We start from the raw sequence: 27,580 nt of genomic DNA, 5'->3' as shown, positions 1-27,580 counted from the left end.
GTCCTAACTCTCCCAACACTCAATTTTAGTGGATGTCCCCTGGTTCTGGTGCTATGTGAGAGGGAAAAGAGCATCTCTCTATCCACTCTGTCCATCCCCTGCATAATTTGTATGTCTCAATCATGTCCCCCCTCAGGAGACTCTTTTCTAGGCTGAAGAGGCCCAATGTGAGTCATTGTCAGGTGTTTATATTTTTATTGCTGCAGCAGCCGCAGTTGCTACTGTTAAAAAAAAACAAAAAACCTCATTTTTGTGTTTAAAATAAATGAATAAACACACCATATTCTGACATTTACGGTAAGCTATCTCCCAGGAAATACCACAGATACTCGCCTATAAATCGACCCCACAGATAAGTTGAGGGCAGGTTTTGAGCCAAGAATCATGGAATTTTATATGACCCTCAGATAAGTCGGGGGTTAAACTTAGGAGGTGTCTGACTATAGTTTTGTCTGATTTTACCCGAGGCCAGATCCTGAAAAATAACCTACCACTAATTGTTACCTAAGAACTGTAGTCTCTAATTTATTTAAAACATAATAAAAGATCATAAGATACATTTTTATTCTTTTTAAATTCTGGTCTTCACCACCTTTTTGTAAACACTATCAGAGTAAGTGCACTGTAAACTACATACAAGTAAAACAGTGGTTCCCAACCTGGTATTCATGTACTCCCAGGGACACTCAACAGGACCTTTCGGGATACTTGAAAAAGAATGGAATAATGGCAGAAAAAGGCAGGTCGTGCTCCAGAATGCCTTGCAAGGACCAGCAAGGCAGGAAGGGAGGTAGCTAATTGGCTGTGAAAGCCCCACCAATAGCTAGTTTTTGGTCATCAATTCATGTATGAACCTGTGATTGAAAACCAGCACAGTGAAAAAGCTGAAACATAATATGGAAAGTGATCAATCACCCAGAATTTCTCAGCACACTTCTGGTGCAAAACAGTGCAAAGGCAGAGTCTTCTGTTCCTCAGACAGATAAAAAGAGAAAATATGTGATGAATACATGAAGTCTGGGTTTTCAAAGAGAGGAGATGAGGGCTTGTATTATTGCAAACATTTTGCTAATATGAAGGGTACAATTTATGGAAATTCAATTTGCAATTTTGTGTTTATGTGGAGTGTGCGATTCAATTCACAGCAGAGAGATGAGATATTTGCAGCCCTTTTTACTCAGAAGTAGACCCACTGCTTCCCATGGGTGTTATTCTTGAGTAATGGTGCACTGAATTGTAGCCTGGGAAGGAGGGTCCCATCCTGGTGTTTCCAAAAACAGACCTGCTTTGCAAGCATTTGCCAAGCAGAACCAGGCTGCTGCAGGAGGAAGGAGAATGAAAGGTTAACTTTGGCTGGAATGTCCCAGGAAAATTACTATAGCAACTGAGGAGGTGCCTGCCTGAGCTGAGGGGAGAAATGAAACTTTTCAGAGCTGAGAAGCTAAACTGTTCAGAGTTGAAAGGCTCTGCCCTCTGATTGACCCGATAATCAGGCGAAGTGAAAATTGGAGCTTGATTACTTGGCAAAAATGTCATGTATCTACCGTATCTACGGTAGATTAAATTTGTGAATTCAGGACCTGCAGATTCCAGTATCCGTGGGTCACATGGACCCTTTGCTGTGCTTCCCTTGCCTCTGGAGGATGTTCTGAGAGTTTGGGAGGCTGTGCGTGGTCTCCCTGGCCCTCGGAATACCTTCTAGGGCTTCTGGGAGGCCTGAGAAGGTCACTTCTGGCATAAAAACCTGAAGTGATATTTTAAGGACTTAAAAGGCCTTTAGAGGCTGGGTGAGCCCTCCCTGGCCCTCCAAAGATCACTTCTGGTTTTCATGGAAAAAAGAGCACAGCCTCCCCGGCCCTTAGAACACTCTCCAGAGTCAAGGGGAGCACAGCTCTCCCCACCTCTGAGGATTACAGGGCCCCCAAACCCATGATCTTAGTATCTGCGAGTTTCCTTATCCATGGGGATCACTCTGTAATGGAACACCCATGGATAATGAGGGCAGCCATGTACTTTTCCAGTTAGAAATAACACTGTGGCTGCATTGGCTGACACTCTATCACCTATATCACCTACCTAGTACTCTTTAAAGTGTTTAAAATTAATAAACCTGGAACCTGGAATGAGAATGTGGAATAAAAACACATAACACCGCTTTATGCCTTTCAGATCATGAAATTTGCAAAATGATAAAGCAATTTTCAAACGCCCCTAGTCACTGCATACACTTCTGACCAAGGTAAATGGAGCATATTTTTAACACTCCTTCCTCATATCACTGATACAGAATTATTTCTCCTCCCCATACAAATTTACAGCTCCCCCTAAAAACTGAAATCATTTGAACAAACTGTGAGTCTATAGTTTAACAAACCACCATTCCCCCAGTGCAGGGGTGTCCAAAGTTTTTGGCAGGAGGGCCACATCGTCTCTCTGACACGGTGTCGGGGGCCAGGGGAAAAAAAAGAATTTACATTTAAAATTTGAATAAGTTTACATAAGTTTACATAAATGAATATATTAAAGATGAACTTATATGAATGAATGAAGGTCTTGCAATAGCTCAAGGTCTATAAAAGGCCTTGCACAAAGCAAGGCTGGCCTTTCCTTTGCTGCTGTTACTGCATCACAGACGTGAAACAGCAAGCAGTGGAGGGAGCCCTCATCCCACAGCTCACGCAAGAGGTCGAGCAGTCATCCTCACGCTGAGAGCAGATGCGTCAGGCCAGTGTGGGCTCCAACAAATCTCCAGAGGGCCAGAGGCTCATTGGAGACTGGGGGTTCCCTGAGGGCCGCATTGAGAGGGCCCAAGGGCCACAAGTGGCCCCAGGGCCGGGGTTTGGGCACCCCTGCCCCAGTATATGAGCAGAGAACAACCACAGAGGGACGGTGATCCAAAAGTCTAGTGCTGACTTTCTTTTCCTCCTTTAGACCCCTTTGGACTGGCATCATGGGTCTTGATCAGCTGGACAAAGTGGACTAGAGGGCAGAAGGAGTGCATTTTCCTTGCCATGACTGAAAGTTACTGTTAGGAGGGCCTGAATTTCTGAGGGGCAACAACACAGAGCAAAGATGGGGCTTTGTTGTTGTTGGGTACCATTCTTCCAATGGTACTACAAGGGCTTCTTCAGATAGATAAAGTATTCTGCACTGTTGAGAGCTGTTCTAGAACTGATGAGTTTCACTTCAGCAGTGGGTATATATCACACTGCAAGAGGATGAAGCATTCCCTATGTATTGTTTGCCAGGCACATTGTGATTCTTCAGGATGATTTACACAAGGCAAACCTAATTTATTTTGTTGTTCTTATTTAAATTACATATAATTGAATAGCAATACAGTTTTTCAAATATCAGCAAGTTACAAGACACATTTTTATGGAATGCTGACATCATTGCAAAAAGATGGATTGTCACACACCGGAACACTCTTTAAATAATCCAGAATGGTTGCAGGCTGATATCGACGATTGAGTGTGCTAGCCAACAGAGAGAAATTATGTGTCAGATTAAACCATTGGTATGAAATATTCCAGAGGCTGGTGTTTTAGTTTTTGAATATGTATATTTTGCCAACATCTAAAATAAATGAGGTCCTTAGTGTTAATGTATGATTTTCATAAGCCTGGAGCATGCATAAATATGCACAATCAGGCTACAATTATTATAGAGTAATCCTATTAAAGTCAGCTGGGCTGCTCGGAAATAAATGAGTTATGGATTGCAACCATGATCTCTTGCTAAGTGTGACTGTTGTAATAGCTATATAACTACTTCTGTAGATGATGCCATAAAGATGTAGGACACTTGCACACACTTGCATTTTTTCTACCATCTACCAGTTATTTAGTCATACAAAGTCTTCCAGCAAAGTGGATATCAACATGGAGGCAATATGGGGTAGCCTACAATCCATGCTGGGATCAAGTGCATTTTGCCACTCCCTTTTAGTGAACCCTATAAAATTCACAGCCACTTAAAAACCCTTCATACAGAATGAAATAAGTCTGTCAGGCTGTGCTTGCACAAGGGACGGCGCTGGCAGCTTTCAGATTTGATTAGTGAAGCCAGCAAGGGAGACGCAATGCTTCAGAGTACATGGTAGTTCCCAGGGACCTGCCAACCAGATAATGGTTGACCCATCATCGGATACAAAAAATAACTATAGACTTTTGTCCAAAGGATTAACCAGGCTGGAGTTATTTCAGTCCACTGGACTTGGCTGCAGTTCAACAGGTAAGTTCAGTCTAGGATAAAGCAGGACAAAGGAGTCTTTGACAGTCTTTCCACAAGATTAGGCATGGAGTCCATCACTAAGAGAAGATTTTGTTTTATTTGTTTGTTGTCTGCCCATTAGTCAAGGAAGTTGGAGGCTGGTACTTAGTGCTCATGCACACTGCCAGGGTCCCCCTGATTTACCTGGGGGAAACCTGGAGGGAACAAGCTTGCAGGGCAAGAGAGGAGCTCAAGGCAAGGAGGAGACAGGCTCCAAGGCCAGCAGCAGGTAGAGTGTCAGTCTGGAGAGCCAGGAGAGGGAGGAGGGGGGAGGAACACCAGGCTCTAACCTTTTGGCTATCACAAGCAGTGAGGGGAGGGGCTAGGAGAGGCCAGTCAGCCTTTTAACCCTCCCATGAAGGAAGGGGCGGGGCCTGGAGGGGCTGTCATGAGCATAAAGCCCAGCTGGGCCAAGGATGAAGGCCGTCTGGGTCAGGCAGCTGGAGGGAGCAGAACCCAGCCTGCCCATGAACCAAAGACTGGCTAGGAGCCAAAAAGCCCTAGCAGCTGGGAGAGAAGGGCCTGGATGACGCAATCCTCTTCCCCCCACACTCTCTGCTGAGGCCCCGGTGGCTGGGCCATTGCTCTGGGAGACAGAACCTCCAGTGCCCCGCTGCTACCTCTTGCAAATACAAGCCTCAAGACAGGACCCTCAAGCCAGGACCCCACACACACCTTCTGTCTCTCTGGGAGGCTGTGTGTGGTCTCCCTGGCCCTTGGAATACCTTCTAGGGCTTCTGGGAGGCCTGAGAGGGTCACTTTTGGTTTTTCTTAAACACCTGAAATGATATTGTAAGGACTTAAAAGGCCTTCAGAGGCTGCATTTACTGGCAGACTGGGGGCGGGGGGGGGAGAGAGAGAGAGAGAGAGAGACAAACCTATCTGCTGCTACCATTCCAAGCTAAGGAAACCAGGCCGAAGGGGACCATCTGAGAAAAACTACCCCTCCCAGAAGATCACAGGTGTCCAAAACCAACATGTGCAATGAAAATCTGTTGGCCCATGAAATATCTGCCAAAGCTGAATAAAATGCATAAGGGGGTGAGGTCATGCTGGGCCCTCAGGTTGTCTGACATCCCGACACTAAGTCCCTTGAGACTTACGGCAAATGCTAAAGTTGATGGGATGCATTGCAAAAACAATGTCAAACAGGTGTATTTTTATGAAAACAGGGAGAAGTATATGAAAACAAGCTCAAATAACAGTCTGCAAATAAATAAATACAGTATCTGCTGCTGAGCCATGCTGTTGAAGGGGAATTAATCCACCAGGTGCTGCTTGGCTTTTTGTGATGTGACAAGATTTATTGCCCATAATCTATCACAGGGGGAAAAAAAACTTTGGTGCCCTTCATCATTCTGATCTATATTAAACAGTTGTTTGTTGGCAGGTATATTAACACGGCTAGTAATTAGTGCTGTCAAAACATGTAAATAATCACCTTCAGATGCAAAACCTTGCAAACAGATTTCCCGTGCTGTAATTTACCATTACCACCATCAGGAAACCTATTCAGGAGGCGGTCTTCTACTGTGGCGATTCACACATGGGAAACAGAGCAGTACAGGATCTTGCCGCTATTCTAAAGCTGGGTTCAATCTTAAGCTTCATTAAGTTGGAATCTTCTCAATGTTCTGCCCTACGTGTAAGGTCATGTTTTTCTCTCTTCAAGCATCATTCCTCGATGGAGAAAATGGGAGCATTCAGACTAGCTATACCATTACTATTACCACTATTATTATTTTACATTTTTTGTACTGCCCTTCCTCCAAGGAGCTCAAGGTGGTGTACATAGCTCCTCACTTTTGTCCTCGCAACAACCCCATGAGGTAGGTGAAGCTGAGAATAAGACCGGCCCAAGTCACCCAGAAAGTTTCATGGCTGAGTGAGGATTTGAACCTGGGTCTTCCAGGTCTAAGACCAACTCCCAAACTACACCATCCTGGTACTTGTGCTGATGTGCTCACTGGCCAAGCTTCCAGGTTTTTGCACATTCATTGCTTGCCTGCAGAGGGCAGTGCTAAATAGGGAGAGGCTTCCATACAATATGAAAATTCCTCTTTGCACTTGGTACAAAAACTTCAAAATGCACCAAAGTCTGGGGATGTGGCCAGCTAGCACATCAATGCAGGCTGGGGGGGTGGGGGGGTAGGGTGGCTAGTTGATAAGCTCCCATTTGCCCTCCCTCACATACTGGCTGTACACAAGAGGATAATAGCGCTTGTGACACCCTCTACATCCTGCATGTTTCTATGACGGAATGGTTCACAGATGGAGAACGGTCACTATACCCACATCATTTGAACATTTGCAATTAAAGAAAAAAACTTTGGCCAGGATTTAACCCAAATATACAGGGGCTGTAAATGTCCCCAAGTTTGTGTTCCTTCTTGAGAAGCATGCAGTTCCTTGCTTCTCTTCCTCATGAATGTTTTTTTCATTTCAAGACCAGGCTTCATTTCTATGAAACTCTCTGTGAATTCTCAGAAGGTCTTTTCCTTATCTAAATATAACACAATGTGCTGTAATTATGATAAGGAATTGATTAAAGAGCACTTTACAGTTACAGTAGGAGTTGTGCACTTCCTCCAAAGAATGTACAGTTCATGTATCGGGCTGAAGTAAGGACCAAACTACAATTCAGATTACGTTTACAAGTACTGTACATCAAGAGTGTTTTCTAAGGGGAGGTTCCAAGATGGCTGCTGGTGCAGCTGCTCTTTTAGAGTGCTTCGGCTATAACTTATAATATTTGTCTTATCCTCCTACTCCCGTTTTTTATTTTTTTCCTATCCTTTTTTGTTATTGCTATTTTATAGTATACTCTTTGTTTTTACAAGTTTAGTGTGATATTGAGCAGCTTTGAGCTAATATATAGCTTGGTAAAGTTCCTGAAGGCCACAATGCCGATAGTTTCTTCTAAGAAAAAGCCGACAGCGCCAACAGCCTCCACAATGAAAAGACGGAGAACCAGCCCGGTGTCGAGTGGGTCTGATAAGAAGGGTGCCAAAAGGAAAAAAAAAGAATTCAAACAATGCGGTAAAGATCACTCCTTCCATTGAGCCCTTTCTTTTACAGAAAAAATTACCTATCTTGCCCACAAATTCTAAACAACAGCCGGAGGCTACAGATGTTACCCCCCCTCTGCTCTTCCTCCTTGGATTTATCAGCAGTCTGTTTATCTGCCCCTGATAAGGAAGACATTATCCAGAATATAGACTCTGTGCTGTTAGGTGGAGCTCAGGCAAGCTTGGATGTCAGCATTCCCTCTGTGGTGCAATTAAAATCCTTGGGAGATGCCTGCTTAATTTCTGCTCAGACCCTTCGAACAATCTGAACGGTCTGATGAACTCGAAGGACACTTGCAAACTGTTTTACAGGCATTGCCGCGTTTGGAAAATAAAATCCAAACTGGCAGCAACCTTCAGCTATGCCAGCCCAGCTCTCTCCCAGTGCCACTTTCCCCTTTAAGAGCAAAGCTTAACAACAATATACAATTGGAGAGGGGAAGCCTAATATCCACTGGTTGCAATACGCACTTGAGATTAACTCCTTCAGCTGTGGTTCTTAATATTCCATATGAAGATGCTTTTCTGTGGTCTTCTAAGCCCAGGATGGTTAAGGCTCTGTCCCAATTGCTGAAGGCACAAGTGGATTTGTCTGCACTGCGGGAATCTTTCTTTTTGCCCTCCAGGAACTATACCAAAAGGCTCTATTTGGCTTTTAATTCAGAAGCAGTACCTAATCTTATTTTTAATGCTAGAACACGTTTTAGGAATTTTAATATAACCATCCAGAGAACTTTTATACAGTCTGGAAGTCAAACGCTTCTTAAATTCAAATCTCACAAGCCGTTTACTCCAAATAAGAGTCTGCCCCTTGGTTCTCGAACAAATGTTTCTCCCAGAACCCTTCCACGCAGTCCAGTGCATGGTGTCAACTGAACCCCATTGGTGGCGGATCTTGCAGGTGCAGGCACCATGCCTAAGAAGTGTCAGCATGCAAAGTCCTCTTCTTGTTCTCAACCGGTCTCCCCGATTCACTCCCTTTGTGTTGGCCCAAGAACGCTTCCCTGGGATAACCCTCCCTCAGCCTTAATCTCTCGACTTTAGTCAAACCTCTGACGCCTAACATAGTCGAAAGGCCATTATTTTCGCTTCCCTTGTCCAACTCAATTTCTGACAATCTGTCCAATTCTAGGGGTTTGAATTTACAACCAGAAACGACCAGTGCACATTTTATTAGTAACGATTGGGGAAATTTGCATACCAATGCGCCTTGGGAGCTCGAGACTCAGCAGGGTGAGTGTCCCCCTTCCCTGAAGACTGCCGAGTGCCAGCCTTTGTCGACTGTAATTTTTTCACTTACACCTGATTTGGACGTCCGTCCCAAGGCAACTCATCATCATTCTCCCTCCAGACAACTTCCTCGCTCAACCTCCTTAGCGCAGAAGGATGTGCCAGGCGACCTTAATATGTTTTCTATGAAGCTAGATTCAGCTGGAAGTGGCACTGATTCTGCAATAATTAACTCTGGCTGACCTTTTAATTGCCTTGCTACGTCCCCACTGTCTTCTAATTTTTCTCAACCGTGACTAAGGCAACTTCCGGCTGACTGTTGTTCCCCTCATAGTTCTGGCATCGCTGCACATTTACCCAATCAGGTTAAGCTGGTCTCCTGGAATATTGCAGGTTGGAAATGGAAGTGCTCTGATAAGGAATTTCTATCCTATTTAACATCTTTTGACATTATTCTCTTGCAAGAAACGTGGTCAATAGAACCAATTCTTTTTGATGATTATCAAACTTTCCATCTACCAGCTCATAGACCCAACAAGAAGGGCCGCGCTCAAGCGGGTCTGGCAATTCTAATCAACCCGCTCCTGCCAGCGACCCTTGTGGAGGCATCGGAAAATCTATGCAATTTACTAATCGTCAAACTGATTGTTCAACAGCGGACCTTTCTCGTTTTCAATGTCTATCTACCCCAAATGTCTATTGTTTTCAATGTCTATCTATGCCAAAATAGATCGCAGCGGGAGCAAGCTTGGAACTTCCTCTCAGAACAATGCAATGCAGCTTGCAGTATTTCCCCTAACGCTACAGTAATTCTTGGTGCTGATTTTAACTCAAGAGTTGGGGATGGTATTGAGATTTTTCACAAGATGGCTTGTGAGGACTGTGAGCCTTTTATTTCTACTCATGGACACTTAGCGAGGCGTTCTAAAGACATTTGTTTTAACGATGCCGGGTATTTTCTGGCAAATTTTAGCCTCCAGTTTAATTTGATTTGGCTTAACGGTTTATGTAACTTTTCTGGGGCTTCGGAATTTACTTATATTTCCCCAGTAGGTACAAGTGTTATTGACTATGTTTTAATTTCAGCCTCTTTTTTGCCCCTTGTTTCCACTTTTAAAGTTGATGATTTTAAATTGAGCGACCATCTCCCGTTATTTACTGCTTTTAACATAGACTCACCTAACACTGTTTCTCCAACGTGCGCTAGAAAAAGCTATACCCGACTGGCAAAAATAAGATGGAACGATTCCACTCTTTTTGAAATCCAATCGCTATTGAAAATTCAAATGGTAAGATTCTGAGAGATTTTGTTTTGACTCTAACAGAGCCAGTATCTGTAGTGTCTGCCTTTGAATCTCTAATGAATTATATTTATGTAAATATTGTTCATCCAATGGCCGAGGTCAAAGGCAGGCCCAGTATTGACAAATTAGGATGGTATGACCAGGACTGCAAATGAGCCAAGGCCCATGCCAGGGAGTGTTTTGGGAATTTTAGAGCTAGTAATTTGAAGGAAGATTTAAAAATCTACTTCACTGCCACTGCCTCCCTTAAGGAATTGATCCAGTATAAGCGGCATGAGTTCATTAAAAAGTCCTGGGGAAGATTGATCCAAGCTACAATTAGTAACAACCACAAGTTATTCTGGGAGATTGTTTCTAGAGCCTCCAATGAAGCTACGGGTAAGCCTAATTCAATCTCCACCTATACTTGGCGCCAACACTTCTCGGACCTGTTCTATGATCCGGCAGCTGCCTGTAGTGGGGGCTTAGAGATTTCTTTTTCTAACTTTGAGGCTTGGCCCAATGTATCCGAAGAGGAAATTCTTGATTTAATCGTAGCCCTAAAACCGGGCAAGGCTCCGGGACCTGATGCCATTCCTATCACTTGGCTTAAAGAAGACCCATCGTTTTGGACTTCTATTCTGGCCCCGCTCTTTTCATCTATTAATGCCTCTGGCCGATTTCCCAAAGTTTGGCTTAAAGCCATTGTGATCCCTATTTTCAAAAAAGGCGACTCTAGTAAGCCGGACAATTACAGACCTATTAGTTTAATTTCTGTAATTGGTAAGTTGTATGCAAAACTCCTTCTCCAGCGCCTTAGCCAATGGATTACCCATTTTAACATCATGGGTATAGAACAAATTGGCTTTAGGCAGGGGCAATCCACTTTGGACCATGCCCTCACTCTTTACCATTTAGCACATAAGTACTCCATTCAAATGAAATCTAAGCTATTTGTAGCATTTCTGGACCTCAAAGGGGCTTTTGATAATGTGAACAGAAACCTCCTCTGGGCTAAACTAGCTCGTATGGGGCTAGACCCTAAATTGCTCACTCTTATTTGGGGCTAATATTCTAACACATCTGCCCAAGTCAGATATACAGCAGAAGGGAATTGTACTGATGAATTTCCTACCAACAAGGGGGTGAAGCAAGGTTGTGTGCTCGCTCCCACTTTGTTTAATCTCTTTTTAAATGACCTGGCTCCTTCTCTGGTTACTGTTGATGGTCATCCCCCCAGATTGAGGGACCTGCAGGTACCAATTCTACTCTATGCCGACAATGCAGTTATTTTATCTCGCTCTCGTCTGGGACTAAAACGTTTAATCAGGAAGTGTACTGAATTTTTCTGCTCCAACAAGCTACAAATTAATTATGTCAAATCAAAAATTATGGTCTTCAGTAGGTCCTGGAGACCAAGTGAGTGGAGATTCAATGGTCAAATTATAGAACAGGTTAAAACATTTAAATATTTGGGCATTTTATTTTCGCATAATTTAGCATGGACGCGCCATCGCTATATGGCTCGTTCTATTGCTAAAGCCTCTTCGCAAGCCATCATTAGTTTTTTTCATAGTAAAGGAGGTTTGTATATTCCGGTGGCACTGAAGGCTTTTAATGCGAAGTACTCTGCCCAAGTTTTATACGGGGTGCTGATTTGGATTAAGGCATTTAATAACTCACTGGAGCAGATTCAATCAGCCTTTTTAAGAAGTATACTAGGCCTGCCCCGGTGTGTGTCCTATGAGGTGCTCTGTATTGAATCAGGCCAAATTCATCTCGAGACATTGGCATGGATTAGAACAACCAAATTTTGGCTAAAAATTTTCTATAATACTGATCCGAACACTCTCCTATATCACCTCCTTGATGACCCATATTTCTCAGATAAACCTTGGAGCACAAAAATAAAGCAACTGGGAGTTGAGCCTGACCTCCTTGGCCATTTGTCCCAAGATGAGGCATTTAGGCTCATTAAAGGGAGACTTTTGGATACCTATACTTCTAATATCCTACTTGCTGTTAATAAAACCTGTTCACCAGCATATTATCACCTACCGGTCAAAGTGGGGGAAATTCCCAATTATTTTTACATTTTGGAATGCCCAAAAATTAGAAGGGCTTTTTCTATGGCCTGTTGCAACTCTATTCCATCTGCTGTTCTTTGGGGTAGATTTCAAGGTATTCCTCTTCAGGAAAGAATCTGTCCTTGCCCCCAGCGAGTTGCAGAAACGTTAGATCACCTCCTTTTTCATTGCCCGCTCCATAGTGTGGCTAGGGGAAAATGCTTAGTTCTCCAATCCTATCTTAACTCCTCTTTTGAGGTCTCAGTTATATTGCAATCTTTATTAGCCTCCACTGACCCTAACATCATTTTCCAGATAGCTACATTTATTTCACAAATAGTGGCGTCCAACTTGAAGCGTGTCCCTACTCCCTGAAGTCCGTGTTTTATAATTGTCAATTTTAGTTTGGTATGCTATGGTTCTCTAGTCAGCTCTTTCAAGTTTTGTTTGTTTGTTTTTTTTCTTGTATATGTAAGTGTGTATGTATTGTAACTGTATGCCAATAAAGGTACTGAAACTTCGAGTGTTTTCTAATAACCTTACAAAGACTGGCCACATCTCCTTAGCCAGGTGTGCCCTCCTCCCCCAATCCAGATTGTGTCTATGTGTCCCCCACAATGTCTTCTGCTGAAAATCCCTCCCCATAACTGCCATCAAAGACAATATCACCCCAACTCTATTCTGCACTGGAACAGGCAGGCCAGCTGTATCCAGCACAGGGTTGGGGCTGGCTGCGGCACAACCCGGGGCAAGGAGAAATCACTTCCCCTTCCCTCAAGTCACATGGCAGCAACCCGAATGGGGCTATTCAGATCTGCACCACCAACAAGGTGGCCAAGCGACCTGGTGCTAGGCCAGGTCACCCAGGAAAGGGGTTAGGATCTGGCCTAAGTGCCAGATCCTGGCACCACACCCTCCTAGACCCAGATTGCCCACAGGCCTGCCCACCACCCACCCTCCCCTGCCCCAGAATGCATCAGTTTCCCCCCTCCCCTCCTCTATATCCCCAAAGGATTGTGCGCTAAGTGGTACAACAACAGCTAGACACTGGAAGTGGGGTCACAGAAAAAAGAAGTCATTTAAAAGCCATTTCTCAGCACGGTCTGGAGGGTGTGCAGCTTATTCAGATGAAATGAAAGTTGGATGGATAGTGTTTTATTGTCCATGCAGTATGAGAGCAGAATCTTAGATATGACAAACTGGTGCATTTCCCTTACCCAGCAAGGCCAGTATTGAACACAACTTCCCCAGCCGTAGAGGATGGATGGCCAAAGGAGTAACCCTTCATCTTGGTTCCATCTTCCAGTACCAAGTTGGCTGTCTGTGCCTGGAGAAAAAAGTCCATGAAACTCAGCATTCCTATAAATGAAGTGCCTTTTATATCATGCCATCCTTTTTCACCCAGCCAGCAAGCCCCAAATTTCCTCCTTTCTACCCTCATTTACTCTTCCAACATCTTTACAGAAGCTTGGTTTGGGAGACTGTTCCTGTGTCTTTGCTAGAGAATGAGCTATACAAAATAGTTAAAAATCTCCTATCAGAACAGAACCATTACTTTTACAAAAGATTGTGTGCGACGGCCCAACACTCAACAGAACTGGGCCTTCAGTGGTGGATTTTGGGGGTGTATGAGAGAGGGTGGCAGAATCAGGGTGCTGTTCAACCCTGAGTTTGCTGCAGCTGCCACACCCCTTGAGCCCTCAGTGGATGCAATTCTCACTAATCTGGTATTTACCCAGTAAACATGAGCGGAAAATGAATCATCTGCCTCCTTAAATGCCTGGCACAGCTTCTTCAAACATGGAAGTGCAAGATTTCAGACTTGATTTATGGGGACTGTGCATTTAAACCAAACCAGAAGTCCAGAACTTTCACATTTGAAGAAACTGTGCCAGAAGCAAGGTAAGGGTTTTTTGTTTTGTTTTTCTCCTTTTTTGCAGAGGCATCAGGAGTGGACCCGGGATGGCACTGGGTGGTGCTCCTGGTTGCACCATACTTGATCATAACCTACAGCATCCTAAGTGATTTTCAGGCACACTGCAGGTTATGGCTGTGAAGTCCTGTAGATCTGTTTCCCTTCTCTGATATTCTGTTTTTCACATTATATTTTACAGCTCTCTCTCGAGAAGACCATTTGGAGGTGTGGTTTAGTGGTAGAGCTACCACCTATGATGCCCAAAGAACATCTGGGAACACAGTTCGAGACTGCCAGAAACATCCGAGAGCTGACAAGGTGAGTCATCCCAGCTGGTGAGAGGAGCTAAGGATGACCATGGCTTTCAGTGACAGTGAAGGAGTGCCGTCAGATAAAGCGTAAAGGTGAATGCGGCCAGAAGATACCAGACTGTGAAGGATTCCACCTGGAATGAAGGTGTTCTATGAAAAATTAGAACTCGTAATTGTAAAAATTCCTACATGGGAATTTAGAAAACCTGCCTAAGTAAACCACCTTGGATTAAAGTTGAAGGAGAAATCCAATGGCAAGAAATGTGGCATAGAAATACTGGTATCATTATCATTATGCTCTAGAGAAATGTTGCACAGGAATAACTATTTAATCTAGTTCACGGTATCAGTATGTAGAGCACACAGCAAGACAATCTTCACTGACCAGTCACTCACTGAAGTGAATACTTACAAGTCAAAAGACAGGAATCATCAGCCAAATAAACTATTTCTCAACGAATAAACAAAACTCTTATTCTTGGCACAGAAAAGTTTAACAGTTCTTCCTTTGTTCCTCTCTTAGGGCAAATAAATCACAACTTGCAAAGGGCTAAAACAGTACTAATAAATACAGATAGAACAGCAGCACTCCGGCAAAATAAACCATTTTAAATTCCTTCTTCTTTTGGGGGGGGCGGAGCTAACAGTGAAGCAGGGAACCTTGGAGGGCTCCGGGGGGAACTGCTAAATAGATGTGTTTTCCAAGGACCTCAACAATGAGGTACTCTTCGTTGCCAAGAAGAAGGAACGAAGGCTGAGAGCTTGAACAGGGCAATCTCTTGAGATGGCGGTTTCAGAGATATTTTCCCCGATATTGCTCTGTGCTGAATCACATCGTATCTTGGACGCCATCTTCAGAGATGATTTGGACAGCTGAGGACTCCCCCCCCACGGCCTAGAACTGCCACCACCCTGTATGTGCCAGTGCCTCAGTCCAGGGACACTGAGACCCTCTAGGCTTAACTATATCCCTTGTAGGCACTGAGCACTTTCTTTACTTAAAGTCTCAGTCCTCAAATACTAGTCCACAATGAGGATTTTTGGTAGCTTGCTGAATGGCTAGGCAGGATTCTGAAACTTTGTCCCCAACAGACAATGAACCAACATGGTAAAAGGATTTTTACTTTATTAAGTACATAGGGTTACAAAAAGTTACAAAAGGCAGCAAATGCTAGAGGCATAAAAACTTCTAGGAAACATATCAGCATAAAATAACAAAGTTAACTGGCTATCTCTATTATTTTTTAACTCTCACCTGGGTCAGCTTTCTTTTGTAGATGTTTTAGCTCCCAGTTTACCTGTGAGGCCACATGGCCCTGGTGGGCTCTCCCGTCCAGGATGTTGCACCCATGCCAAAAGACAAAGACCAAAGAGACAAGACACCCCTTTGGGCTTTTCTTATGCTTCTCATGCTACAGGATGATGTGACCCTGTACTTTTTTGAACTGACCAATCAGAACTCTTGGGGACAGAATCTTCTCGAAGTGGGGCTGGATGCTAGTTCTCTTAGTTCTCCCCTCCCCACTGGGAATTCATGGGCGCCTCTCGGTCTGCTGAGGTGCTACATTATCACCTTTCATTGAGTTGTAAATTCCTTGCAGCTAGGATGCAAGCCACTTCTATGTTACTGGGTTACTTTGGTTCAGGCTTTGCAATGCTACTAGGCCTGAACTGCACATATTCATGACAGGTCTGCTATCCAATACACTCTTTCCTTGGAGTAAACCTCATAGAATATAATGGAACTTACTCTTGCGTAGGCATACACAGGATTGCACAGTTACGTTTTTAGCAGCAACTGTGATAGCTAGAGCAAGCAGAGAGCCCAGCCAAACAGACAAGCCGGCCACCTTTACTAGGCACCAGTTGCCTTGTTAGTTATGGGGTGGTGCAGATCACCTCTGCTGGCAGTTTCCATAGCTACCATGGGTAAATAAGCCTGGGCAGTCTAAACACAGAACGCTCCATCTGACAGGATGAAACCTGGCTCAGGCTTTTATCTATTCAAATATTTTTAGTTGCTTCAGGTACATTGACAATACATTGTATTGTCATACATAGTGTATTGACTGGGAGGTACATAGTATATTGGCTAGGAGATCATTACTGAGTTATTGCCCTGTTTCCCTATAATGAATGTTTTTCCTGGTATCCGATAATAGCTAGGCAGATGACAAACTGGACAGCGCAGGTGCTTCAACTTACAGTATCACAAAACATAAACTCTTCTCTATCGCTTCTGGTTCCTTATCTCATCCACCCACCATATCCTATAATTAAAACTGAAAATGCATTAGGCAAGCAGCTGTTGCTCTATGGCATGTTTGTTCTGGGCTTTATCCAGCACATTGTTTCTCACTTCTCATCAAGAAATTAAGCTCCTGTAAAGCAATTTGTGGACAGACTGGCATCTGTGCACAGTTGTGGCTGTAGAGTTCAATATCTCTGGTCTCTTAGGACCGGGGCGGGGGGGGGGGGCAGGTCTGCACATTGTGCTTTTGTTTTTGATATGTAAATCACACGATCTGCACATTTTCTCCAAAGGTATCAATGGTGTTCAATATTTTTGGGAAGCCTCTTGAGAGTTATGTTAAAGCATGAGACAGGTACTTGACACTCTGAGACATCTACTCGACCCTGCTGTGTGCAGTACCAATTGATTCCCTCAGCTCTCCTAAGAGGTTATGGGTTCAGACCCCGGACAAAGTTCAGGGTAAGCTGCAAGAAACCCATAGCTGTGATTCAATAGAGCAGTCGTTCTCACACATTTAGCACCAGGACCCACGTTTTAGAATGAGAATCTGTCGGGACCCACCAGAAGGGATGTCATGACCAAAAGTGACATCATCAAGCAGGAAATTTTTTAACAATACTAAGCTGCAATCCTAGCCACACTTACCCAGGAGTAAATCCCATTCACTATCATTGTTAAAAGAATATGCATAGCAGCTTGCTAAAAGTACAGGTCTGTAACATTTCCCCAAATGCAGTCACATACTTTGGTAGCATCAAGTCCAATATTTAAAATAAAATATTGAAATGAATGGGGACACACCTGAAATTGACTCATGACCCACCTAGTGGGTCCCGACCCAGAGGTTGAGAAACACTGCAATAGAGGGAACAAGGCACACCCAATTACTCACAAGAGGAAGATAGCAAGCAATGCAGCTGCTAAGTTTGCCATGGACAACCTGAATAATGGAATGGTCAGTGTTGGAAGTGCAAGGTAGGGTTGCTGTCCAAAGATGACTTGCAGGATGTTTGAAGCAGAGATAGACCAGTTGACAATCCAGCAGAATGGGAATGAAGCAAACGAACAGCAAAGATAACCATAACACTGCTAGCTGAAGATGATCAACATATCCACATACGGAAAGAGTACACAGCTAAAGCTATGTGGAAAACCTTCCAGGAACTGCACAAGTGCTCAAAACAAAACAGTAAGTTATACTTGCTGCATAAACTGTACAACATGAGACACAGCAGAGGACAGGAAATACATAAATATCTAGCTGCCATGTTGGAGATTGTGGAACAGCTCCATGGGCTTGGAGAAGAAATGAAGGACAATAATGTAGCGGCACTGTTGCTGTGCTCTCAAAGCCACAGGGCACCCTCATCAATGTCCTTGACAGCAGGATAGCAGGACAAAGTCAGATCTAATGGTGGACTGTGTTAAAGGCAATGAGTGACTATAGCTGCAGAAAGGAAATTCAAGTGAGTGAAGATAGTGGAAAAAAAAATCAGAGGCAGTCCTCAATATAGGTGGAATAAGGTAGAAGAGAGACACCAGGGTATATTTCAGAGCAAGACGTTTGGGCATCTGAAAAAGATCTGCTCAAGTTGGAGAGCTGAGCCATAAACAAATAAAAATTCCAAAAGAAACAGTCAGTGCAACCACAGGTAATTCTTCAGATGAATTATGGGGTGGTTGCTTGAAAGCCATTCAGGGCCACACATCATATGGACAGCACATTGATTCAGGAGCAACAAGCCACATGACAAGTAACCAGGAATTATTTGCAGAAACTGACCTCAGTGCAAAAGGACAAGATCTTCCAAGCAGATGGTAAGAACATCACTGCAGAGGGAGTTGGCTATGGATTCTGAAGCTGCAGGATGCTATCAAAGAGGACATGTCCCAGACCTGCATGGAAGTCTTCTGTCAGTGAAGCACCTCATTAGCAATAACCTCAATAATTTCAAATTTCAAAATTGAAACCTTAATAATTTCTAAGAAATCAACATGAGATTAAAGAGGGGACAGAGATTTTAGCCAGGGGAACTGTGAATGAACAAACTCATCCACCAGAACTATATCCTCCATTGAAGTTCAGCATAATAATGGATCCACCTGGGATATAACACCTAGAACATAAATACCCAGATAGCAGAAGAGACCTTGAAAAGTGAGATTTAACTGAGGACATGAGGATGCCACTGTGCCACACTCATACAAAGTGCACACGTTGCATAAAAGCAACACATGTCCCCCTTTCCAAAAAACAGTCAAAGCAAGACTACGCATTCTTTGGAGATCATCAGTGGTGCCACTGGTGAACCAATGGTGGACCAATCAGATGAGAAGAAATATGTGTTGACGTTCATCGATTACGATTCCAGGTATACTGTCACATATTTCACGAAACTAAAAAATGAGATGCTTGGAAAATTACAAGAGTATGCAACAATAATCAGGAACACATTTCAAAGGAAACCACAAACGCTCCACACACACACAATGGGGATAGCAAATACAGTACACAGGAAAGAAACTGGAAGCATGGCTAAAGGAAGAAGTCATTGAACATCAGACAACTGTGCCTTATACACCTGAACAAAATGGAGTAGCAGAAAAAGAACCGTATCCTAGTTGAGATGGTCAGATGCCATGTTACTGGATACTAAATGATCTCATAGGCACTGGGCTGAAGCAATTATAACAGTTACCTTCCTCCAAAACAGATTGCTATCAAAAGGAACTGACAGCATTCCATATGAACTGTGATGTACAGTACATACAAACCCAGCATGAAGCACATCAGAGTAAGTGGATACAAACCTACACGTACGTTCCAAACGAGAAGCTGTCAAAAACTGGAGAATAGAAGCGTTCAGGGTGATTAACTAGAAGTGTGATTTTTCAGTGATAACAAAATAAAAACATAACTCTACACTTCTCATTTTTGTAAAACAAGCAAAACAAAACAAAAAACCCAAAATCTGTGAAAAAAATTAAACCATTTTCTAACACCTAATTGACTCTGCAATGACTGTGGCCACAACTGCTGACATTATACCACCTATATCACCTACCTAGTACACTGTTAAAGTGATTCTAATTCATGATTATAATATATAAAAATGTGCTCTTGGAATAAAAACACATAACACTGCTTTCTGAACCTGGGAAAAAAACCAAAATCTGAGAAAAATATATAAATGTTTAAAAAGACCTCTACTAGTTGGTTACAGTGACCAGTGGGAAAAATACAGGATGCTATTCCCAAAGAAGATAAGGTTGATATAAATGGAATACAGTAGTGTGCTTTGAGGAGACACCAGGATGAAGTACCACGTACCATGCAACCTCAGATTACTGAAAGGAGCCCTCTCATAAATGAGAGAAAAACCATAAACCAAAATGAAGAAGAGGTGGAACTCAGCACTGACATACCTGAAACTCAGAGACATACTGGACAGTGTAAAGCAACAGGTATTAGGTGCTCAACCCAGGGCCTAGGAGAGGGGAGTAAAGGGGGTAATTTGTACCCAGGCCCAGGGTCAGAAAGGGGGCCCAGGAGCTGGCCCAGAAAGCTCCTGGGATCAGACATTTTTCAATCTCACCCAGACACACCAGTGTATACAGCAGTGACAAAGGGTGTAAATGGTTGCCTCCAACAGTATGGGGTGTAAACAAGATGTAACCTATCTTGTTGGTTGGTTGCTTCTCTCCCACAACCTCATTACATCCTCTTTAGCTTCCAGTTTCCTGCTCTGTTGTTGTGGCTATGTAGCAAGGGCTATTTTCTCTTATACAATAAAGCCTTCGCCCAAGTCTGCTGTGTGTGGGATTGATCTAGTCCCTTCGCTCTAACGCAGCCAAGGTGCAGAAGTGCGATAAAATGCTTGTTCGTAAACACAATGTTGCACTATTTGGCCTTATTACCCTGCCCAGAGGGCCATGTGCAGCACAGGTGAAAAGTACTCTGGCTGTGTATATATTTCTAGACAGGCAAATACTGTCCTGTTCTTGATTTATCATGATCATTATTTAAGAACAGATGTGTTTATGCAGCACTCCTGAAGCAATTATTTTTACTTAAATTGCAAGTGTGGGCATTATCACACATCCCTCAGCTGATATGCTGCTCTTTTCTAATGCAACAAAAAAAAAATTGATTTACAAACCATTAGAAAAGGCCACTTGGGCTAATCAGTTCCCTGCACAAGAGATTTCAGCTTGAAACAGAATTAAAGATCCCTTGATCCATTTCCTAACAGTGGGAATAGTCCTCAGAATCCCAAACGTGTTTTTTGGAGAATACTGCTTGCCAAACTGGAATCTCCCCACACCTCAGAATTTTTCCAGTACACTGATACTTTTTTTTAATGAAGCTCATCCAACACAAATTTGCTGCTACTATTGATGTAGTTTGACTTTTCTTAGTTTTACATTACAGGATCCACATCAATGGGATTTTTCTTATTCTATTGCAATGCTTGCACATATTAAAAAAGAAAAAAACAACCCTGGATTTCTCTAATCAATTTGATGGGTCTAATCAATTTCTCTAATCAATTTCTCTAATGGGTCTAAATCAATTTCTCTAATCAATTTGATGGGTCATTTTCCCAAAATTTGTTCCCAGATTCCAAAGTGGATGTGAATTTGCACCTCATTCTTGAGCCAGTTGTAGCATTATTTGGGGCACTATTCATCCCTATGGAAAGGCTATACATGCAATATGCTATCATGATATTTTTCCCAAACTTGCAAGCTGATCTACTGCACAGGGGGCCGTGTATGCTTGGCTGCATTGCCCCTTCCACCATAACATCCCTCATTTGATCAGCAAAGGTCCTGGATATCTCCCTCGTTTTTCAGACTCCTGTCCATAAGGACAACCATTTGGATGTAAAAATATATAGAAAGTTGAACCTTTAATATATCTGGGAAGCCAGGGTAATATCAAAGGCTACAACCCACATAAAAACACATGAATGAGAGTGTCTTTCTGTTTCATTTTCTGCATTACATTTATCTCTCTTCTTCCTTCCATCATGGAATTCAAAGCAGCAGAGATAGGAGTTCTCAAGCAGTTGCCAAACAGATGCTGACCAGAACTATATTGGCTTTGCTTCAGCAAGGCAACTGAGCCATGTGCCCATAGACAACTGCCTGGTCATCGGTTTTCCCCTAAACACTGGCCATTTTCTTATAATCCAGATCTCACCTTGTTAAGCTAAAGCAGCATTTCTCAAATTGTGGTTGTGACCCACTGGTATGTTGTGACATGATATGTGGTGTGTCATGCCACAAAACTTTACTGGGAGTCTCCAGAGGCTGCTTCAAGGTAGTGCTGGGTCTGGGACCCACTCCATTGGTCCCAGAATGCCTTGAGGAAGTGATTTCTGGTTTGCTTCTGCAGGTATTTTGGGGCCTGCAGAGGAGTGCGTCATGGGCGCAGCACAACCAGGAAGTGGCCTCTCGAGGCTCCCAGTAAGGCTTTGTGGTGCAACACACACATTGTGTCATGACAGACCACAGAGGACAAGGTGGTGTGTGGCACTGAAAAGTTTGGGAACCAATGAGTTAAAGCAAAAAAAAAAAAAAATAAGCAAGAGGGCATGTTGGCAACAACCCATAGTCTCATTTTGACAGGTAGTTCTTGATAGATAATATTATGACTAATAAACAACCAATTGATAGACTGCAAAACCTCACGACTTTGTAGAAGTTCCAGTTTGCAGTCCAATGCCATAGTTCTGCACTTGAATATCCTGGCTATTCTAGCAATCATTATCATCATCATTATTATTGTGCCAGTGGAAGACCTCTGAATGATAATATCGTGCTGCTTTACAGCCAGAGCCAGCCTCTGAACAAAGCAGGTTATCAACTAGGTAGCACTTAACGTATATCAGATACCATGCACAAGGACCGCTGTGTCCACCAGATAAAGAACTATTCTGCAAAGATGGCAGTTACTAAGGCAATCTCTTCTTAGATTATGCTGAACACACTGGTTCCCCACAAGTGTTCATAGCAGGAGGTCAAACCTGCACTTCTTAAAGCATGTAATGGTGCCCTTAGTTGGGTTGCTTCTAGTGTCAGTTTTTTTTTTTAAATGTCTGCAGCCAAGGAAAAAAATAATAATTGAAAATGTAATAGAAGCCTCTGATGAAAATTAAGTGCCCAGGAAAAGACTGGATGAGATTCCTGTAGTCAAGGAGGAGGCTCTCTATCACAGGACAGTCCTTTGCTTTTTACACCTGGCTTTCAGGCTTATTCCCCCATATGCTCATTTTCCCCTTAATTCCCTTTATCTAACCAAACGTTTTGAGAAGTCCAAGTTCTATGTTAAAGCACCTTAACTCTGAAATTGTTCCAACAGCATGGAACATGAAAATCAAGTAAACCTATTCAATTCCAAGTTTTATTTTCTGTTCACCTACCATACGTTGAACAAGCCCTTTTACAGTTGACTGGAAAAGTCAAGTCAGAATTCAATATTTTTCCTCTCAATTACATTTTTTTCTTGCTCCTAAAGGTTTTATGACACTCCCAATTCTCTCCTTTGCCCACTCAGCTGGACTGTTACAAACTGCCTGTTTACTGCTTTGTTCATTCTACTCTTTACGTTCGTCACCTGTAAATTCCATTGCTTCAAATGTTCGTTAAAGGATACAAACATCAACAGAAGAGGTTTCTGCACTCTTTCCAAAAAGCAGGGAAACTTTACATCAGCAGGTCCTGCCTTAAGGAACCCCAGTTGTAATGAATTTTTCCCAAAGTACTGCTTCATTCAAACTCTTGGCCTCGTTCTCAAAGTATTGGCAAAATCAATTTGGTTAAGCTTGAGATTGGAGAGGGAATAAGAACTATTAGTAGAACTATAAGTTAAGCCCACCTGGGGCTTAAACTATCATTAAATGTAGTTACCCAAGGTAATTACTGAAGGATATTCAATGCCTTTGGAAGTGCATAACGATAATTGGGGCTGGCTTACAAAGAAGGCTAGCAAAGTGGAAAGGTCTGCAGATGGTGGTAGTTGGTGAGTCCCTCCCCTCCACGCACTCAGGCCACAGTCACAATTGCTGCACAATTGCTGATAGGGAAAGCTCTCAAAGGGGTGACAAGCAATAGATCCCAATGATAGCATCAGAAAAAAATAGTGTGATGGGGAAACACAGAAGAGGCATTTTTGGAAAGGGCAAGCAGTGTCCCACAAGTTAAGACTTCACATTAATGTTCTCATCCTAAACATATTTTCTCTGAACAAAGTCCTATTGATTTTTGACAGAGTGAAAAGTTTCCCTTCTGTCCCAGTTCTGTCACTGCCAGATGGAAGTGAGCCCATCTTCATATGTAATGATTCACAATAATAAAGAAAAGCACTCTGAGAATGTGAAAAGTCCCTTTCTAGCCAGTAACTACAAGGGCCTTACAATGGAGGGGGGGGGAGCAGGAATCAGCTGCTTGTCAGCACTTGTCCCATGTCACCTCTAAACAAGAGGCAAAGCCTCAGCATAGCACCTAAACACAAAGTTAATCTACGATATTTGAGGCACCATTTCAAGACATAGTTCTAGTCACAGACACTTCTGACTGTTTGCAAAAGCAAAAACCACAGGAGTGAAAACAACTCTGTAACAACAACTAAAACCGATGACTCGGCAAATGACAAAAAAGGGGAGGGGCTGCTTATCAGTTATTTTATGATGTGTTCATGCAGAAAAGAACTGACAGGAATGAGATCACAGCGTACAGTCCAATTCTACCTAAATCTCCGCATGGCAATGCAGTATAACCAACATGGCTTGTGCTGCATTCCACAGGGGACTTTCAGTTGCTGGAGGACTCCTTGGGATACTGGGAAATTTGTTCCCTTATCCTGGGGTAAGCTCCACGGCAAGCACCAGCAGTCACTATGAGGCCGTGCACAAATTCATATGGATCTGTGCAGGCAGATTAGGCCCAGGAAGGGGGTGTGGGTTTGGCATCCACCACCAAATCTGTCCATTCTCAGGCCGGATCCACCCATTGCCTGACCATGTGCTCCCTATTCCACCCCTTTCTCCTGCCCTGTTCCACTTCCTTTGCTGGACTTACCTGCTCCAGCGAGTCTCCCAATGTTCACTGGCATGCACCAGAAGGCTCCAGCCTTCCTGCCAGCATGCTGGCTGCTACTGATCTCACAAATTGCTTAATGGCTGCTTTGTGGCATTCTGTGCTGGCAGAATGATCATTCTGCTGGCGCTAGCATTACATAGGTTTGGGCCATAAGAATGTTTGCTGAAGTGTATGGGTATGTCAAATATCACAAATAAATTCCATTGTTGAGCACCAATCTGAGTTTTGCTTGGGGGGGGGGGGGGGTCTGACTTTACAGTGCAGCCTCTCACTTCTTCCTACAAATAAAAGCTGCACGTTGCAGCTGTCTTCTGCCCTCTAGTGGTAACAGAGCTGCAATATGAGATTGTGATCTTTAATTATGATTGTCCCTTTGATCAAGAACAAACCCCAACTCTCAATAGCAGAGGGCGGAACCACTTCTGGCATTTTCTTGGAGAGCAATGTGTCTACATCAGGAAATCTCCACCTTTGTCATCTTGAGCCTCCAGAGGTAAAAGAACAGAAGGAACAAAAATGATTTAGCTAAGAGTTGCTCACATCTTAATCCATAAACAGATAAATGAAAATATACCAGCTGCGCTATTTGATGACAGTCAGTTCTTTTCCTATTGCTCAGGAAAGACCCATACGAACTCCAAACACAGGGGAGATGTCAGAGGGCCAGCCGTATGCCAAATGGAGACAGGTGCACTGATGGCACACCTCTCTTTTTTCCGCAGTCAAAGTCCACGAAAAGACCACACTGGTAGCTATTTATTTATATTTTTCAAATGTTTATACTATCCTTCCTTCAAGGAACTCAGGCTAGTGTACATACTTCCCTCCTCCTTTTGTCCTCACAGCCACCCTGTGAAGTAGGTGAGGCTGAGAGAGTGATTGGCCCAAGGTCACCCAAGAAGCTTCATGCCTGAGTGGGAATTATGAATCTGGATCTTCCAAGTCTGTCCAACTCCAGAACCACTATACCATCCTGGCTCTCATGACATATATGTATACTTGGAGATCTCTCCCGCAGCTTGGTTTGGGGTGAGGGCAGTAAAGTTGTCTTTTGAAATCCTATGAAGATTCTGACCAGGATTAAGTCATGACTGAGCCATGAACAATGAGCCTGTCACAACACATTTAGGAGCTTGTCACAGTGCTCAGCACTTTTACTTCTGCTAAGGACATTACAGCTCAGCTCGCTGCTTTTGATCTTCCTCCGTAATGTGACCCCCACCTGACTTCCAGTTAAAGCCCTTTGGTGTCACCATCCATCATCTTAGATATTCCAAAAGGTTACGAAGGCACAAGGGAGCCTAAATAATGCAATAGACTCTCGTGTATTATGGATACAGACCCAGTGAGGCAAAAGTACTTGTAGTGTGCAGCAACATAAGAAGCTGAGAGTCATTTCTGAGGATACCTTTTGTGGAAGAAAACTGCTCCTGAGAGCAGTCAACTTGTATGAACAGTGTAATGTCGAAGCAACTCACACAAGATTCCAAGAACTGGGAAAAGCACAACTTTTTCCAGTTCATGGAAGGTGAGCTGTGATCTCACTCAAATTTGTGCCTCCCATGTTGCATCTACAACTTTTAAAATAAAAGTTGACTGCTAATATTTCATTTATATCCCATCTTCTGGTCCTTAGAGCAGCAGTTCCCAAACTCTAGGGACCCACAATGCCCCTTGACGCTGAGAATGCAGTGTGTGACTCCTGGAAGTGACTGGAGATGATGTCATCAGCAGTTACTTCTAGGTATGGGGGCCCAAAATGCTGCTACAAACAAAGGTAAAGGGGCCAGGGTTGGTGGGAGGGATTTTCCCAGCACATCGTTTTCCCATGTGGGGGTTCTTCCCATTGCACCAAGCCTCTAACCTCCTGGGTGGCAGGCATCTCACAATGCCCCAGCTAGTGCCTTGCAATGCCCCAGATTATTGTGGCACACAGTTTGGGAACTACTGCCTTAACCTTAGTGTAGTAGTTCCCAAACTCTCAGGGAGAAAAAAAAACCCTTCCCTCCCCAGCAGTAACAAGATCATCCCAATTGTGTTGCTGCTGTTGCTGATGCCCTAGTCACAACGCCCTTGTTTTAGAATGTCTGCCTTGGAGTATCAAGGAAAGTATAGGGTATCTAGGATAGCTCATAGAAAGGCTTCACTGGAATCAAAACTTGGCCCTTAAAGGCCTAGACCAGCCATTTTCAACCACTGTGCCGTGGCACACTGGTGTGCCGCGAATGGTCCCCAGGTGTGCCACCGGTGTTTGGTGGAGGGTCATTTATTAATAGGACCATTGGGGATATGAGCACCCCACCAACAGCATGGTGTGCCTTGTCAATAGTCAAAAAACTGATGGTGTGCCTTGACCATTTTAGTACCTTGTCAGTGTGCCATGAGACGAAAAAAGTTGAAAATCACTGGCCTCTGCCTCAGCACAATGTCATGTGATGTACCACTAATGGAGAGAGCGCCTCAGTGCATGTCCAGAGACCAATGCAAGGGTGACACAAGCATTCTGCTCTTGTCAGCACTGGGATTCCAGACTGACAATGCAGAGATTCAAAGAAAGAATCTAATGGAGCTACCACCTGTTTTCGGACAAGAAAACCTGTATGTTTTTAAAAGCTGCAGAACCGGTAGAAATGCAGGTATGGCTTTCCCTGACACTACTATTCCATGTCAAAAAAAAAAAAAGCCACATCTGTTGAATTTCAGTCCAGTATACAGCTTCCAAAGTTACCAGAGCTTTGCTGGAAAGGAAATGTGTGTTAGAAATCCATTGGGGGAGGTACAAACAACACTGAACCAGGGACTAGGAACTGAAGACCCTGTCTGCCGGCAATACAGTACAGTACCAATAGAGATCTCCCTGCAGCGGAAATTTCTGTCATTCAGGCTGCCAAGATGATAAGGTAATGCTTCCTTGGTACACAGTTCTTTGACAAGAGGTTGTTAACATTTAAGCACCTTAGCCTTCTGCTATAAATCTGCCACTCATTCATTCATTTTCCGCAATGTCACCAGTGCCTCAAAGACACCAAGAGCCAAGTTACTGAAACAGCACAAACCAAAAAGGTGCAACAA

The 27,580-nt window shown here is 43.4% G+C and overlaps 1 protein-coding gene across 1 annotated transcript in view; it reads right to left on the bottom strand.

Annotated features, from left to right (window-relative positions):
* Nucleotides 1–27,580, bottom strand: part of CPS1 (carbamoyl-phosphate synthase 1) — a 169,712-nt gene that overhangs the window by 137,125 nt on the left and 5,007 nt on the right. Inside the window, exon 2 of the mRNA XM_066622052.1 lies at nucleotides 13,140–13,249. Coding sequence (XP_066478149.1) covers nucleotides 13,140–13,249 — 110 coding nt within the window. The remainder of the gene's footprint in view (nucleotides 1–13,139; nucleotides 13,250–27,580) is intronic.

This window comes from Tiliqua scincoides, chromosome 1 (genome assembly GCF_035046505.1).
Source record: "Tiliqua scincoides isolate rTilSci1 chromosome 1, rTilSci1.hap2, whole genome shotgun sequence".
NCBI lineage: Eukaryota > Metazoa > Chordata > Lepidosauria > Squamata > Scincidae > Tiliqua > Tiliqua scincoides.
Note: the sequence above shows the minus strand (reverse complement) of the source record. Positions and strands in the feature narration are given on the sequence as shown.